General features: G+C 35.7%; 1 protein-coding gene across 1 annotated transcript in view; it reads left to right on the forward strand.

Annotated features, from left to right (window-relative positions):
• Dg (Dystroglycan) overlaps positions 1-16,756 on the forward strand; it is an 83,765-nt gene that overhangs the window by 50,645 nt on the left and 16,364 nt on the right. Inside the window, 6 exon segments of the mRNA XM_067094072.1 lie at positions 9,598-9,762; positions 12,844-12,993; positions 13,894-14,151; positions 14,704-14,982; positions 15,485-15,604; positions 16,488-16,655. Of these exon segments, the coding sequence (XP_066950173.1) occupies positions 9,598-9,762; positions 12,844-12,993; positions 13,894-14,151; positions 14,704-14,982; positions 15,485-15,604; positions 16,488-16,655 (1,140 nt within the window).

The following is a 16,756-nucleotide window of genomic DNA, read 5'->3' on the forward strand; positions in this document are numbered from 1 at the left end:
CGAAATATAGATCTATTTTCGGTGGCCTTGATTATACGCAGTACAGGAAACTCGATTGCGCGGAAGAAACTTCGGCGCATTTTTTACTTTTTTTTCGGACGTCATTTCAAAGCTGAAGAGTAGCTCTGTAAGAGAGAGGATACACATTTTTATTGCGTCGTGCGAAATTTTGATACCTTTCCACTCTAAGGTATATTTTGTATTGAAGCACCAGAGAGAGAGAGAGAGAGAGAGAGAGAGAGAGAATGAATGTACTACGTGCAGAGCATTTCCATCACTCCCTGAGGGTAGGGTATTACATCATCGAGGCCCTCCCCTGTGTAGAGAGAGAGGAGACTTGTTTGTGTGTACACTCTAAAGAGGTCATGAAAAAAAATCAATTTTATAAGTATTCACTCAAAGTCTAATAATAAATCATGTGTTAAAAGTAGTATATATATTTCTTGTAGGGTAGATATTTATCAGTAAACCATAATAAAAAAAGACAACTGTTCACTCTTACTTTCAACAGATAGGTCTGAAGGTTTAATCTACAAAAATATTTAGCAGTGTAGACGAGAGAGAGAAATGTCTTGTATGACATCATATTTAACAATTAGGTAAAAATACATACAAACTGAATCTTCAGGGCTGCTGCGTGCAAAGGCCGTAGTGGTGTTTGCATTTTTTTCTTTCACTGCTCTCTGTAAAGTGGCTGTTCAGGATAGGATACCGATTTGAAGGTCATTTTGAAGCTGAATAGCTGTACTTTATCGTAGTATGTAAACAAGAAGTTTTGAAAAATGCAGCACAAGAAGGATGGTTTTGCTAGGTGATGTGAATGTTAAAATATGTGAATGAAAGAGGCAAGTGTACTTGGAAGGCATTCGTATTCGAGAGTGATGGAGAATGAAGAGAGTTCTTTGGAAACATGCTAAGAGATGGTCTTGATTATCGGAAGCACTTGGATTCCAAAGAGTAGTCGTCATAAGTTTTCTTGGAAAAGACAAAATGGTGTCGAAGAGACTTTTAGGTTATGTGTTTGTAGAGTAAATGAAAGAACAAGTTAATGTCTATAAAGTTTGGAGTAGGAAGAGACTTAGATTATGTGTTTGTACAGTAGATGAAAGAACAAGATGTTATAAGGGTGAGAATAGGAGTTGTTGGAAGTATATAGGATGATTACTTGGTTGACACTAAGTTTAGATAAAATACAGTAGACGAAAGAACAAGTTAATGTCTATAAATGTGAGGATAGGAGTAGTTGGAGATATACATGATGATTAACCGGTTGAAACAAAATAAAAGTTTATTTGGAGAGGGTTGATTTTGGATCTTACTCGCTCATGTGGCAATTGTTTTTCACAAGCAACTGATAATTATAAGGACTATTCGTGTCAACTGTATTTACAATCTGTAAATTATAAAAAAAAAAATGGGTAACTCGGATAACAATTGTCTGTTACGCAAAACAAGTCACATCCCTCTGACTTCCTACTGCCACAAAGGGAATAAAAATGAATCGCCGTTGTTATTCTCATCAGTTCCATTGTTTTACCAATTAACCCACTGAAAAAGCATTGCATTGCCACTGTATTTACAACGGTGCTAAACGAACCACGACACGCAGATTTATACGTTACTGTCCCTTTGAAAGATACGCTAGGATTGTCGATTGTGAAAGGATTGTCCTCATGCTGAGCTAAATAACTGATTCCACTTCATTTTTATCCTCCCCTCAGAGGAGGGCGGGGGTAGAAGGAGGGCTTTATTTCGTCTGCCCGTTTGCCCTTGTGTCTGTCAGTTTGTCCATAATTATGAAGTGTTTTCAGGGATCTTGTGATCGTATCTCGCCCTTGAGGGAGCGTTCCCGTATATCTTCTTCCTTGTCCAAGAATGGATTCGATTGAGAGAGAGAGAGAGAGAGAGAGAGAGAGAGAGAGAGAGAGAGAGAGAGAGAAACTGATGGTCTGTCGATTGTTTAAGGCTAGAACAGGGTATATATATATATATATATATATATATATATATATATATATATATATATATATATATATATATATATATATATATATATATATATATATATATATATATATATATATATATATATATAGATAGATTAGAGAGAGAGAGAGAGAGAGAGAGAGAGAGAGAGAGAACTGGCAAGTCTAAACACAAACGAACGCCAAAAGACAGATAACTCGTTTACTGAAATGGAAACCTAAAGCACGTTCTTGCATAACAGGCAATGACGAATACCTCTCATTGCTGCCAGCGATTTCTTTTTCTTGCCTTTCAGGCTGCAGCAGGCAACTGCAGGCAACCAGGACTCTTCATTTCATGCAAGATGTACGTCAGTTCTTGACCGTCACGTCTGATATTGTTAACCCAGTCTGAGTTTGTCAGCCTCAGCAGTAAAGTTTAGTGATTGAACTGAGGGTCAGTTGGTTGGTTAAGGCTAGAACAGGAGAGAGAGAGAGAGAGAGAGAGAGAGAGAGAGAGAGAGAGAGAGAGAGACTTTTTGTCATTCGATTGTTTAAGGCTAGAACGGGGAAGAGAGAGAGAGAGAGAACTGATTGTCAGTCGATTGTTTAAGGCTACAACAAAGAGAGAGAGAGAGAGAGAGTGTGTGTGTGTCAGTCAGTCAGTCGACGCATACCGTCGTAACACAGCCAAAAGGGACAGGTCCCTCTTAGTCAATCCTGACCGTGGCGATGTGGAACCCCCAACCAGTTGTAGACACTCATTATGTATTCCAAGCGCGCATGTCTGAAGAGAGAAAGAAACAGAACGCAAACTTACGTTTGATCTCCTGTCAAGGGTTTGTTTTATCGTTTAGCAAGGCCTTGAGAAGCTGCTTGCCAAGTTCAGCAGCGAGGAATAAACAGAAATAAAAAGAAATAAACGACGGTAGCGCGAGTGTCATCGTAATCGGATGAAGTGAATCTAAAAGGAATGTGCATTGGTGCCAGCATTATGCTTATGTATACCGTCTGAGGAGGCTACTTAGAAGCGTCAGACTCTGTCAGACTCTGCTTGACAGACGTGACGATCGTGTTACTGAAAAATGTGGTCTCTCTCTCTCTCTCTCTCTCTCTTCGCCCGAGATAAACTGGGCATTATCGTCTTGCTTCCATTACTGCGCTTAGAATATGTAACCCTCTTTAGCTCTGGCAATAATATTTTCATTACAATGAAATTTCACTTTATATCTGACTAAGTTGTAAGAAAAGACTTTAATCCATTTGTTGTAGACGTTAATCAAGAGCGACTATATATTACCCTCTTTAGGCCTGGTAATAATATTTTCATTACAGTTGAAATTTAACTTTATACCCGACGGAGTTGTAAGAAAAGATTTTTCCTAACTGATATAGACGTAGTGACTATTATGTAAAAAAAAAGCCAATAGTTATTCTTATTTTTATTTTAGTAACAATAAAGAGATTTTCTCCTCGTTTTTGAGGTTAATAAAGAAACATGGATGCCGGTGCTTATTGTAGTTTTATTAAGCAATGAAAAATAAAGTAAATAAATGATAAAAATAAGTGATGTATGCAAGTAAATAATGACAGATTCAAACGTTAAAGGAAGCTGGTTTTATGGAATCCTACTAAGGCATAGATTCTCTCTTTTGCCGTTTAGAAATTATTACTGATTATAGAATCAATTAGCGGAATTACTTCGCGTTTCTCAAGAATAATTTTGCATATTTTTGCCCGTGTCTTTCGTGGAAATGATGCTTTTGCTTTACCAAATAAACGATGGTATAAACTGCATTCAAATAATGCCAATTTCACTATTAAATTACAACATTGGCAACGCATTCATACTTTAAATCAAACTAAAATCAAACGTTGAAAATACTTCTAAAGTTTTATACTCAAAATCCAAACTTAAAGGGTAGAAAATGCGTCGAAAGTATCTAGCAACAGCAGCCAGCCGTCTCTCCTTGTCGAAAAGAGTCGTCTCTAATTAATGGCCTGCAATCTTCAGTCTGGCCCTGCCACATTTTGATTGACAAGGCAAAACTGAAATGGCATGTCTGGTGAGATTATTAGTATTCTCGGTATGAGCATTCTCTTCCTCGGCCAGTTGAGATAGGTATGGTTGTGTCATGGTGTGTGTGTGTGTGTGTGTGTGTACGGGTACAGCTTTAGTTAAGGGAAGTAAAGCTTGATAAAGAATAAATCTTCTATATTGTTACTATGAAAATGAAAGTATGGAGTGCAATATCTTTATCCTTGACTCTAAGACATTCTGTACACAGGTCGGAGAATTACCGAAAAAAAAACACCATTTGTCGCCTTGATTCATCTGCTTTGTGTCCATCAAATCAACTTTTAAAATACCCAAATAAATGTGACACATTGCTAAAACAACCCCAGGAAAGCATGCTTACAAAATAAAAATAAAAAAAACCTTGCCCTTAACAGAGTAGAAACATAGTTTATGATCGCCTATGTTTGGACTGTGGTACATTTTATTTTTGGGCGAGACGGGTAAGGAATTAAACGCCTGAATACATCAGCATAAATTCTCTGAAGTGGCTGAACAAATTTTGCTCTTTTCGTAGACCAGAAGGAAACGTCACACATTTTTTATTAGTCTCACAGTGTGACAGCAAGGTGTGCTAATACTGCCTTTAGAAATCGACTTTAGAATTTGCGTTAATGCATCTAACAAATGGAAGTGATTTAACCCAAGTACAGGTCTGTAAGTCTTTGATCACATTCTGCTCAAGATGTTTGAGGGAAATTGAAAAGCGAAATTAAAAAATATCAGTAATTCTTATGAATGTTCTCTTCATCCATGAAAATAGTTATGGTACTTTGTATCATATCGAATTCGCCTTACCTTGGGAAAATCTTACACCCTGAGGAAATTATATAAGCCCTCTTACCCTGACCAGGATTCGAATATGTCCCTCTTTGAGTTGGAAGTAGGGTGATATTGTGAGGACTTATCATAATGTAATTCCGTCTGGGTTAAAATTCCCAGGGTAAAGTGAATTCGACATTACTGGGCTATTTGTGACTATATTTGATGAAATAGTCTTATACCCCTTTTGAGCTGAATACTGGTTCACAGATACCAAGGCCCAGACCCCGTAGGGGTTAGTGCCGTCAGTGCACCTCATGCGGTGCTGTGAAGGCATTGCTTAAGGTTCTTTGCAGCTTCCCTTCGGCCCTTAGCTGCAACCCCTTTCATTCCTTTTACTGTACCTCCGTTCATATTCTCTTTCTTCCATCTTAACTTTCCTCAGCCCTACCCTGACAATTGTTTCATAGTGCAGCTGCGAGGTTTTCCTCCTGTTACGCGTTTCAAACCTTTTTACTGTCAATTTTCGCCTCAGCGCTGAATGACCTCATAGGTCCCAGTGCTGGGCCTCTGGCCTAAATTCTATATTCTGTTATATTCTTCAAGTCCCAGAACATCAGGGACTTACTAAAAATAGGGGACCTAGTCAGGGGACATGGCCAGCGTAATGAAGTCATTCTGCTCTTTAGGACCCAGGAAATATCTTTAAAAAGTCTCCTGGAATCTTGTAACCATGCCAGCAACATGCCAAGCTCAGGATGAATCAGTTCGTTAATCTGACCTTTTCTCTGTCACGTCAGGTAGGCACGAGTAGTAATTTCAGTTAATTACTGATAGGTGATTGCTTAACGTTTTTAAATTGAGGAGCCATTTCGAGGAAGATTCCTATCCTCTCATGGGAAAGCAGTAAATTATCGTAAGTGTCGCTTCACGAGGGAAGTTTATTCAGAAGTTTGTTTACAATGACTAATGAAGCGAGTTTTTTTTTCGAAATCTAGGAGAAATGCTCATGACTCTACAGTCGCGAGTAAACGCTCAGTAGTAGTCATCTCATTCAGTATCAAAATTGCAAACTTATTCTCTAGTTAAAGAATTGAGAGAGGCAACTTGGAAAACAGAGCTAGGTAAATTGTTCAAAGAACTTAGTTTGAAGTATGTTACGCAAGGAAACACTTGGAATTATTTTGTATTGGAAGAAAAATCAGGTAAGACTTTTCAAGGAACTCAATGTAAAGTATGTTATGCAAGGTACCACTTGGAATCAATTGTTTCTGAATGAAAATCAGACCCAGATTAAGTTCAGACTGAGTTTCGTCTAATTTTCTAACATAGTGGTCGCAGTGCCCACAAAGCTTTGACCCATTAGTGGCCAGAAGATACCCTGCTTAATAAAGATTGTATAGATCGATACTCTCATGTCTGAATAACACAGAAGAAACTTTTCAAGGCTTCCATATCTGAGGATGAACGTTCTGGCATTTCCTTAATAGGTGTCTGGTTCCTCCGACAATCATGAGACCTGTGATAAGATAGAAGATAAACTTTGTGGAGGGCCATGGACCGTTCGTCAGAAGCCTAAGCCAAAGAGGAGATACCCCAAATGTATCTTGGCCAACGCATTTGTGTAATGGTTGAAGAATTCCACCGGATTGTTTGTGTATATATATAAATAAACGAAAGCAACATGTATACTTTTTAAAGTAATAAATAAATTGGGGGCTGCTGAGATGCAGAACGCTTATGAACATTTTGTGAAAAAGCAGATCATTTAATATAACATTTGGACGATGTTCAGATTAAGGATGAACAAGCGAACCAATATTGATTGATAAATTGTATGGGTGGGATTTTTACCTTGACATTAACGTCAAGGAAATTGCAATAACTGCTAAAACACTATACGACGTCAAGGAAATTGCAATAACTGTGAAACACTATACGACGTCAAGGAAATTGCAATAACTGCTAAAACACTATACGACGTCAAGGAAATTGCAGTAACTGCTAAAACACTATACGACGTCAAGGAAATTGCAATAACTGCTAAAACTATACGATGTCAAGGAAATTGCAATAACTGCTAAAACACTATACGATGTCAAGGAAATTGCAATAACTGCTAAAACACTATACGACGTCAAGGAAATTGCAATAACTGCTAAAACACTATAGGACGTCAAGGAAATTGCAATAACTGCTAAAACACTATACGACATCAAGGAAATTGCAATAACTGCTAAAACACTATACGACGTCAAGGAAATTGCAATAACTGCTAAAACACTATACGACATCAAGGAAATTGCAATAACTGCTAAAACACTATACGACATCAAGGAAATTGCAGTAACTGCTAAAACACTATACGACGTCAAGGAAATTGCAATAACTACTAAAACACTATACGACGTCAAGGAAATTGCAATAACTGCTAAAACACTATATGATGTCAAGGAAATTGCAATAACTGCTAAAACACTATACGACGTCAAGGAAATTGCAATAACTGCTAAAACACTATCCGATATCAAGGAAATTGCAATAACTGCGAAAACACTATACAACGTCAAAGAAATTGCAATAACTACTAAAACACTATACGACATCAAGGAAATTGCAATAACTGCTAAAACACTATACGACGTCAAGGAAATTGCAATAACTGCTAAAACACTATACGACGTCAAGGAAATTGCAATAACTGCTAAAACACTATACGACATCAAGGAAATTACAATAACTGCTAAAACACTATACGACGTCAAGGAAATTGCAATAACTGCTAAAACACTATACGACGTCAAGGAAATTGCAATAATTGCGAAAACACTATACAACGTCAAAGAAATTGCAATAACTGCGAAAGCACTATACGACTTCAAGGAAATTGCAATAACTGCTAAAACACTATACGACGTCAAGGAAATTGCAATAACTGCTAAAACACTATACGATGTCAAGGAAATTGCAATAACTGCTAAAACACTATACGACGTCAAGGAAATTGCAATAACTGCTAAAACACTATACAACATCAAGGAAATTGCAATAACTGCTAAAACACTATACGACGTCAAGGAAATTGCAATAACTACGAAAACACTATACAACATCAAAGAAATTGCAATAACTGCTAAAGCACTATACAACGTCAAGGAAATTGCAATAACTACTAAAACACTATACGACGTCAAGGAAATTGCAATAACTGCTAAAACACTATACGACGTCAAGGAAATTGCAATAACTGCTAAAGCACTATACGACGTCAAGGAAATTGCAATAACTGTGAAAACACTATATGATGTCAAGGAAATTGCAATAACTGCTAAAATACTATACGACGTCAAGGAAATTGCAATAACTGCTAAAATACTATACGACGTCAAGGAAATTGCAATAACTCGAAAACACTACACTATGGCGCGGATGGATCTAGTCAGCTGTAGTAAAAAGTATATGACTTCTACAAATATTTGTATGCAAAGTTAGTTAGCGCATCGTCTTAGGAACCTCACCTACGTGGGGTCGAATCCGACCACGGAAGTAAAAGTTCCTTCATTTATTTGTTCCTTGTCCAGGTAAAGGTGTTTCCTGAAGGAAATTCTTTTGAAATAAAAGAAATTTCGATCCACGCACCTTCTTCCTTGTCTAAACCAACACCGTTATTGTTTGGGGTAACATCAGCTCGTTATTATGACTTTTTCTTATGAAGCCTACTTCTGAAATCTCAGGTAGAGATGATATCGAAGGAATAATATTAAATTTTAGTCTTGTTCTAAGTGTTATCAAGTGTTATTGTAGTGGTAGCTTTTTGTTACGTTTGTAAAATTATGTGACACATGTTTTGAGTTCTTGTTTTAATAATTACTTGAAAATCCTACTTTTTATAATTTTTTTTCAGTAAAGCATATAAATAGATATTATGCTTCTTATATGCATTTCTCTCCAGTGCATGAAGTTCTGTGGGTTTCAGTAAACACCTACGTGGACAAATTCAAATAAACATTTATATATAGACTGTCCAACTCAAAATTATTAATATAGTTTGCAAATGTTTCTGTCACGTTGTCCCAGATTTTTGGGCATGAAACTACCCCATTCAGAAATGAAAATATGATTTGTTAATTTTTCAGGCAGTAGTTCATCCCAATTTTGCCAGGTCATGAGACAGCAAATTTTAATACGTCAAATCAAAACCATTTTATTGGCAAGAATACCTTATATTTGCCCAAGTGTATTAATGAAAACTCAAGTGTTTGTTAATATATGCTCAAGTGTTCGTTGATGTAAATTGCAGGCTTTGTATTAGAGTCTCCTAATGTATTGCTAATGTAAATTACAAGCTTTTGATTGGGTCTTTTCATATATATATATATTAATATAAATTGCAGGCTGTATATTAGAAATTATTAATATATTGTTAATATAAATTGCAGGCTCTATAGTAGAGTGTTCGTATTGTTAATATTAATTGCATGCTGTATATTAGTGTATTAATATATTGTTAATATGAATCGCAGGCTTTATATTAGAGTATTCATATAATATAAATTGCAGGCTCTATATTAGAGTATTCATATATTGTTAATATAACTTGCAGGCTTTATATTAGATTCCATTATTACTAGTTAGGCTTTTGTTCATTAATATAAATGTAAACAGGCTTTATATTAGGCTTTATATTAGAGTCCATTAATACATTGTTAATGTAAATTGCAGGCTTTATATTAGAGTATATTAACTACATCATTCACAAGGTGATAATCCTCTCTCTCCTAATTCCCTCCCCAGGTGAAAGGTCTACCTTCCTGGATGCACTGGGACAGCCACCGAGGTGTCGTCGAAGGGGTTCCCCGGCCCGCCGACAGAGGGCACCACTATGTCACCATTAAGGCCTTCGGCAAAGACGAATCCACTGCCAAAGACGTCTTCTCTGTGGATGTCGTCGAGATAGCTGTAAGAAAGAGAGAGAGAGAGAGAGAGGAAAGTTTTTGGTTGTTAGTCATTTTTTAAGTTAACGCCATATTGATGAATATTGCTGTACTTCATACATTAGGCCTACTTTGTTTTGCTATATTTATGTGTGTGCATGTGTAAGTATGCACTGCATATATATATATATATATATATATATATATATATATATATATATATATATATATATATAGTGTGTATATATATACATATACAGTATATAGTGTGTGTGTATGTACATACGTATAAATGCATAAGCCTACATGAATGCTCAAGTCGACCGTTTATCTCCTTTTCTAAAACCAAAGCCCCAGATACTCGTTCGAATCTTGGCCAGGCAGAAGCTCCTTATTACTTACAAGTTCCCTTCGGGTGTAAGTTATTCCCAAGGCTAAGGGGAATCCGATATTAAGGGGTATTTCTCATTAGGGCTTCAGGTTTAATATCGTCGCTAGCCCCACGTTCTTGTTCTTGACCGCAATAAATGCTGGAAACCATTCACTATGGGGTAGATCTAGAGCAGTCCCCTGACCTAGCAAAAAATGCCGGGTGTTGAAACTCCTTGCCACGATGCAAAGATATATGCAAAAAAAAGTTAAATACAAACTGAAAATAAAAGCTTTTTGGCATTAAAACAAACAAAATGATAAATTCTTGGTCTTCAGGCAAAGCAGCTCCTAAAACGTGAAAATATGTCATAGAGAAAAATTGTTAAAAATCCTAAAAAGTATACAAAGGGATAAATATGGTCAAGAACTGGACTTAATGGAAGTGACCTCGATGTGATGACACGCGCGGTTGAATTATTTAAAGTCGGTTGAAGCTGCCTAATTCATAGGGACTCCAGAATGATCAAGACTGACCTGTTTTATGTTTGAACAATGATGGAAAAGTCCTGGTACTGAATGTCATGTTTGCTTTTTCTGCAGTGATCCCTAAATGGAATAGAATTATATATATTTTTTTATCGAGAGAGCAGCCAGAAAGGTTTGTAACTTCCCCCTGAGAAAACAAGATTAACATCCTATATACGTTCCTATATGACATTTAGGATAGCAGATTTATACGCCATGCTACAAACGAAAAAGTTTAAGATTTACCTAAGCGAACATTGAAAAAAAAAAAGTATGTAAAATATACAAGTGAGTCGAGTGTGTTCAGTGGTAGAGAGTAACCTCCTTTTGTGCATGTTTGTTTTGACTTCCATATTGGGAAGCGAAACATAAACTTGCAATTTATGGACTGCGCAATAAGGCAATGTGAAAATGTAATAGGAATGTCTTTTTCCAAAATATTCTTTTGAAAAAGATATGTCATCGAGATAATTAGACAAATTAGAACAGACATTACATGAGACATTTACAAAAAGTAGAGTTAAAATTAAAAGGACAAAAATCAATATTAAAGGCTTTAATCAGTAAAAGTCTGACGCACACTACTGGAAAATTTATTCCCTTATTAAGATTTTGAAATGAAAAAGTGCTCTCCTTATATCTGATAAAGAACTTCAAGTTTTAAAACTTCAGGGCAGTCGGAAAGAAATTCAAGCTCCCTCCCGTCAATGATACTAAAATATGGCGAAAGTAAGTGGACTTTAGTTGCCATGGTATCATTTTGCCAGTAAAATTTCTTATCGACAATGGCATCTATCTAAAAAAGACAGTTCTAACTGTCTATAAAGAGTATTTTTATCAGATTCATACACTTTCGTCAGCTGAAAGTTTGTCCAGAATCACGGTAAACGTATCTGAACAGATAGACATTATTAAACAAAGATTTTGCATCATCAACTGACCATAACTAGTTCAGATTTCGCTCGCGGTACGGCTGCTTATCAGTGCACATTACTTTAGAAAACACTTGATTATATACAGATATGATAAAGGAAGCTTGTGACTATAAATAAAAAGAAAATTAAAAACAATTACTTGAGAAAAGGTGTAATATTATAAGCTCAATTCCAGCATCCACACTTCCGGCCCAGTACTACGGTGGATATAAACGCAAGCGTATACGGTCAGCAGAAGAAAGGCGTTTCATCTCCTCCTTGAGAATAACCTTGCCCCTTGAGAGCCCAGTTACGAAGACCATTTTAGCATATAAACAATTACCACAAAGTGAGGAATGTAAGCCAATTAACAATGAGCAAAGTGACGAATGTAAGGCTATAAACAGTGACCAAAGTGAGGAAAGTAAGCCTATAAACAGTTACCAATTTGAGGACTGTAAACATATATATAAACAGTGACCAAAGTGACGAATGTAAGCCTATAAGCGATGACCAAAGCGACGAATGAAAGCCAATAAACAGTGACCAAAGTGACGAGCGTAAGCCTCACCAGGTCTCGACCGCCGAGGAGACTGACCGGACCGGTAAGGCGGTGCCATCATCAGGCTGCAGACTGGCGGGGAAAAGCACGACCCTCGTCTCTCAAGAGGACTATTTGTAGCACGGACGGAAATACTTGACTGTGAAAGGAACCTTGGTCTCTCCTCGCGGTTCTGGGAGCCTTATGCTGTATATTAAAGAGGAAAAACCCTTAGTGATATTCGGTTTCTCTCTTGCGTTCACCAAATTTACTGGAGAGAGAGAGGGGAGGGGAAGGGGATTTCAGTCTGTCCAACATACTCTCCCTTTTGCCTTTCGATTCATGTATTTGATTGGCATATGCATATATATATATATATATATATATATATATATATATATATATATATATATATATATATATATATATATATATATATATATATATATATATATATTAAATATTATGTATAAATAAAACTAACAGAATGTGGTGGACAGAAGGCAACCACATGTGCCATGTGAAGTGAAATTTAAGAAATTTTACTTTCTGGGTTTCTTTTATATTTGTATCTGTATTATATATATAGAATAATATTCTTCAGTAGGATAAAGTATTAGTATATAGGATATTCTTCAGTAACATGAAAAGGATGTTGGGAGATGGAAAAATGTATAAATCGTGACAATACACTGTATCTGCATTGTATACATAGATATAAATAGATACTCTGCAATAAAATTATTTAATTTCAGGTACATCTATGTCCCGGTCATTGGGTTGTCGTCCAAAGGAAGATGTCAGTGTGATGTCCATAGTTTTGGACACCCATCTGCCAACAATGGATGCCAAGTCTAGAGTCAAATTACTAAAAGCAGCCAGCAAGTTCTTGGGTGTAAAAGATGTAAGTAGTAATGCTTGTTCAATATAAAATTTCATTAAAGGGTTTAGCTGCAAAATGGGGCAGTTCAGAGAGGAAAAATAACATTTTCATATTGTTAATTGTTTGAGCTGCATATATGCTCCTTTCTCTTGGGTCTTAAAATCTGGAGGTAGCAACCTTTTCATGGTAAATTAAAATTTGGTAGACTAGACATGCAAAATTTGTCAAACAGAATGAAAGGACTGAGTAAAAGATATAGGTCCAGGAAGAGGGAAAAAAAATAAAATTAAAAATGATAGGGGTTTAAGGCATTGAATGAAAAAGAATCTGTATTGTTGGAAATGAAATGAAAATACTCTGTATACCTTAAATCTCTCCAGTCTTGGAACTTCCTACATGCTTTAAGATGGGTGTAATTCATGACGTGATGTGTAATAGTTTTAGCCAGCTGTTGTTTAATATAGTTCCATAAATTACTATCATTATTATTATTAGTATTATTATTATCATTATGACAGGAAACTTAAGAACAAACCATGTATATGTTAGAAGATGAAATATAAGGCATTGAAAATGATTTTTTGACAAGAGCTCAATGTATATTCATTAATATTTGGGAATGTTGGTGTCATTGGATGACTGGATACATGTACAGTATAAAGACCCTCAAACTGGTTAGTTTAATCTATTTTGGGGCTTCAAAGTGTAATCCGTATATGAATACTGAGAGTCACCTTGTTAGATAACCCTAAGAATGCTAAGAGTTCTTTGTATAAAGTGTTTATAGATTAAGTTTACTTAGAGAAAATGTAGATATTCTTTTAAGGTATCAGCTCTTTCCCAGTACATTTATTTTTTGGTAAAGCCAGAGTATATATCAAAGAAATTTTTTCACTTTTGAGTTTCATTTTCCTTTTACAGCTTTCGCTAATGTCTGCCCCACGGGATTTTGACCCCCTTGCTGATGATGCAGCGATCCTGGCTGGACCAGGAAGTGCAAGAATAGGAATGGGAGGCAGGAGGTCTGAGAGCATGTCTCAACTTCAATGGCCTGTTGGATGCATTGGAGAAATCAACAAGAACCACCAGTCTCTTGTGGATCATGCAGAATCAGCTGCCAAGAATGGGGAGCTAGAGAGAATTGTGGATGTTCCTGTCATTGGATGGCATATAACTCAGGTAAAATGTGTTCAAATTATTTTTATCTTTTGCTCTACTCTTTTACTTTTAGCTATTTTGATGTAAGGGAGTTGTTTGCCATTCACTTGCTTTGTTAATAGTGTGAATTTGATGTTTTGGCCTACTATTACCAATATTTTCTAAGTCCGTTAATCTCACTTGCAGTTTCAGTAGGCATTGGGGCTCTTTGATTGAATCTTTACCAGAGCAGTTTTTTAAATTAAGTCTAAATTTTATTACCCTTCAGGCCAGCCCGTAGAGTTAAAATTTTAATCAAGTGTTTTGGTTAAGCTACCTAATAACAATAATATGAAGTTTATGGTCTGTTTTTAGTACCTTACATACAGGTATGTATTAGGTTTTTTTTTAAACTTACCAAACAGTTTAACATTGACATTGGATATTAAAATAAATCTTGCTCAAAAGCATCCTTCTGCGCATTGTATAAATAAAAGACAAATGTGCATTTTAGAATAACCATTCCATTTTTTACTCATGCCTAATGATTAGATATTTATCTTTGATTTGTGCTTTTCAATTTCTTTCTTTCAGGTAAATCCATCATCCAAGAGAGTCCGAAGACAAGCAGATTATTCTGGCGACTACGACGACTATGAATACAATTATGATTATGACGACTATGGCACATCAGATGGTGGTTTCCTGCCTGACTACGATGAGCCTGAGACCAGGGTTATTCCATCTCTGCTTACTCCTGTTTTCCCAGATGCCACAGCAACTTATGCCCCAGGTAATGCAGGGGCTTATCCTGACAGGCCTGTGGATTACTCACCGGTCTTTCGTCCCGTTCCAATGTCTACACCTGTCTATGTAAGTACTGTGTGACTAGTGTGATATTGCATGACTAGTTTAATTATTTTGGAAAATTAATCACCATTATAATATTGAATTTTTACAGCATGACTAGTTTAATTATAATGCAAAACTGTAACCATCATTTATAATGAATTTTTATAATAGATTTTTTCATCTTATGGGGATATACACCTTTGTTTTGAGCATTTCCACCATATTTTATGGTGTTCACCTCTTATGTAAAGGTTTTCAATTACTAGATCATGTAATATGTATATATATACATCAATTTTGGAAAAAGCATTATTTCTTTTTTCTGTGATTCATATAGTACTAAAAGAAATAGTTATGCTTATTATTTTGATAACTAAAGTTTCTTATAAATGTGTTTTATTACCTCCAAGAGAATCATCTCGTGTATGATTCAGCCTAATATTCCATAGCATTTTTCATGTTATTATTCACTATATATGCAGTCTATGTCAATTTTTATTGGATTATTCTGTTTTTTTATTAGGTTCCAGTAAAACCAACGAGAGTTGTTGAAGCCAGTCCTACGGTTGTTTATGAGAGTGCATATCCGACAGATGTTTATACTGATCTGGAAGGTTCAATTGTCACCCATCCTTCTACATTTGTAAGTGTATTAGAAACTAGGTTAATCATAAATTTATATATTTGTTAATTTTTGTAAGACTGGTTCTTTTATACAGTATGAGGCATTATTGTAAAGGTGGAATTTGAGTCCTTATTTTGGTTGGTAGAGCATTTGAGACCCTTTAAGAATACATGACCTGTATTTCCTTCAGTTGTCTCTATACATGGTTAGGATTAAATTTGGTATGGTAAAAGAGCAATACTGAAAGAAGAAGAGTAAAGTACTGTGCTGTTTAGAGTAAACTTATGACATTGTGTTTAAGTTAAGAATGTCATGTTTTAATGCTAAAATAATATTCATGTGAAAATACTTGGTGATAGGTAAAAAAAAAAAATAGCAAATAGTACACAGTTGGTAATTCTGTGGAATATAATGTAAGTGTGGGTGTGTGTGATTGACAGCAGAAGCATACTCCGTGTTCAAAGAAATATAGAGGAAAAAAGAGAAATTACTGTACAAGAAAGTTTGTTAACTAGTAGAGAAGAATTAAAAGTTTTCACCCTCTCTCATAAAACTACTTTTGAATAAAAACAATATATTAATTATATTATTCATTGAAAGATAAGCAAAATTAGTGTTTCATTGTATTACTGTGTACTTTATAAAACTTTCTTACACGATTATTTATTCATTTGTGTTTATATGTTGAAAATCTAGTGGAATGAATATAGATGAGGCCTATTCTGGTCTCAGTATTATTCATTGACCCAATTAATCTTTTGAATGTTAGTGGTTAATATATTATATACCTGTGTATTGTGTAGAGCATTGTTTTAATTGCATATGACACAAGGAGGTTGAGAAATTTCACTTGTAATCCTTTATTGGGAACGATGATAAATGCCCTTTTAAATTTTTGTAGGTTGAGTCAACAACACCTCTCACATATACCACTACCTCATCAAAGAAACCTGTTATTCCAACAAAGCCCATTGAGGCCACTTCTGTCCCTACTGTTGCCGTTACAACAGAGACTGCAGTCAAGAACTTCCCTCCACGTGTGATAAACCGCATCAAGAAACTTGCATGGGTAAGTGAAGGTGCTCTCTCTCTCGTTTAACTCAGAGGTATTTGATGAATGGCCCATATTACGCAATCTCATAACAGAAGTAGAACATATTTTATTTGAAA

The sequence above is a fragment of the Macrobrachium rosenbergii genome, chromosome 50, assembly GCF_040412425.1.
Source record: "Macrobrachium rosenbergii isolate ZJJX-2024 chromosome 50, ASM4041242v1, whole genome shotgun sequence".
NCBI lineage: Eukaryota > Metazoa > Arthropoda > Malacostraca > Decapoda > Palaemonidae > Macrobrachium > Macrobrachium rosenbergii.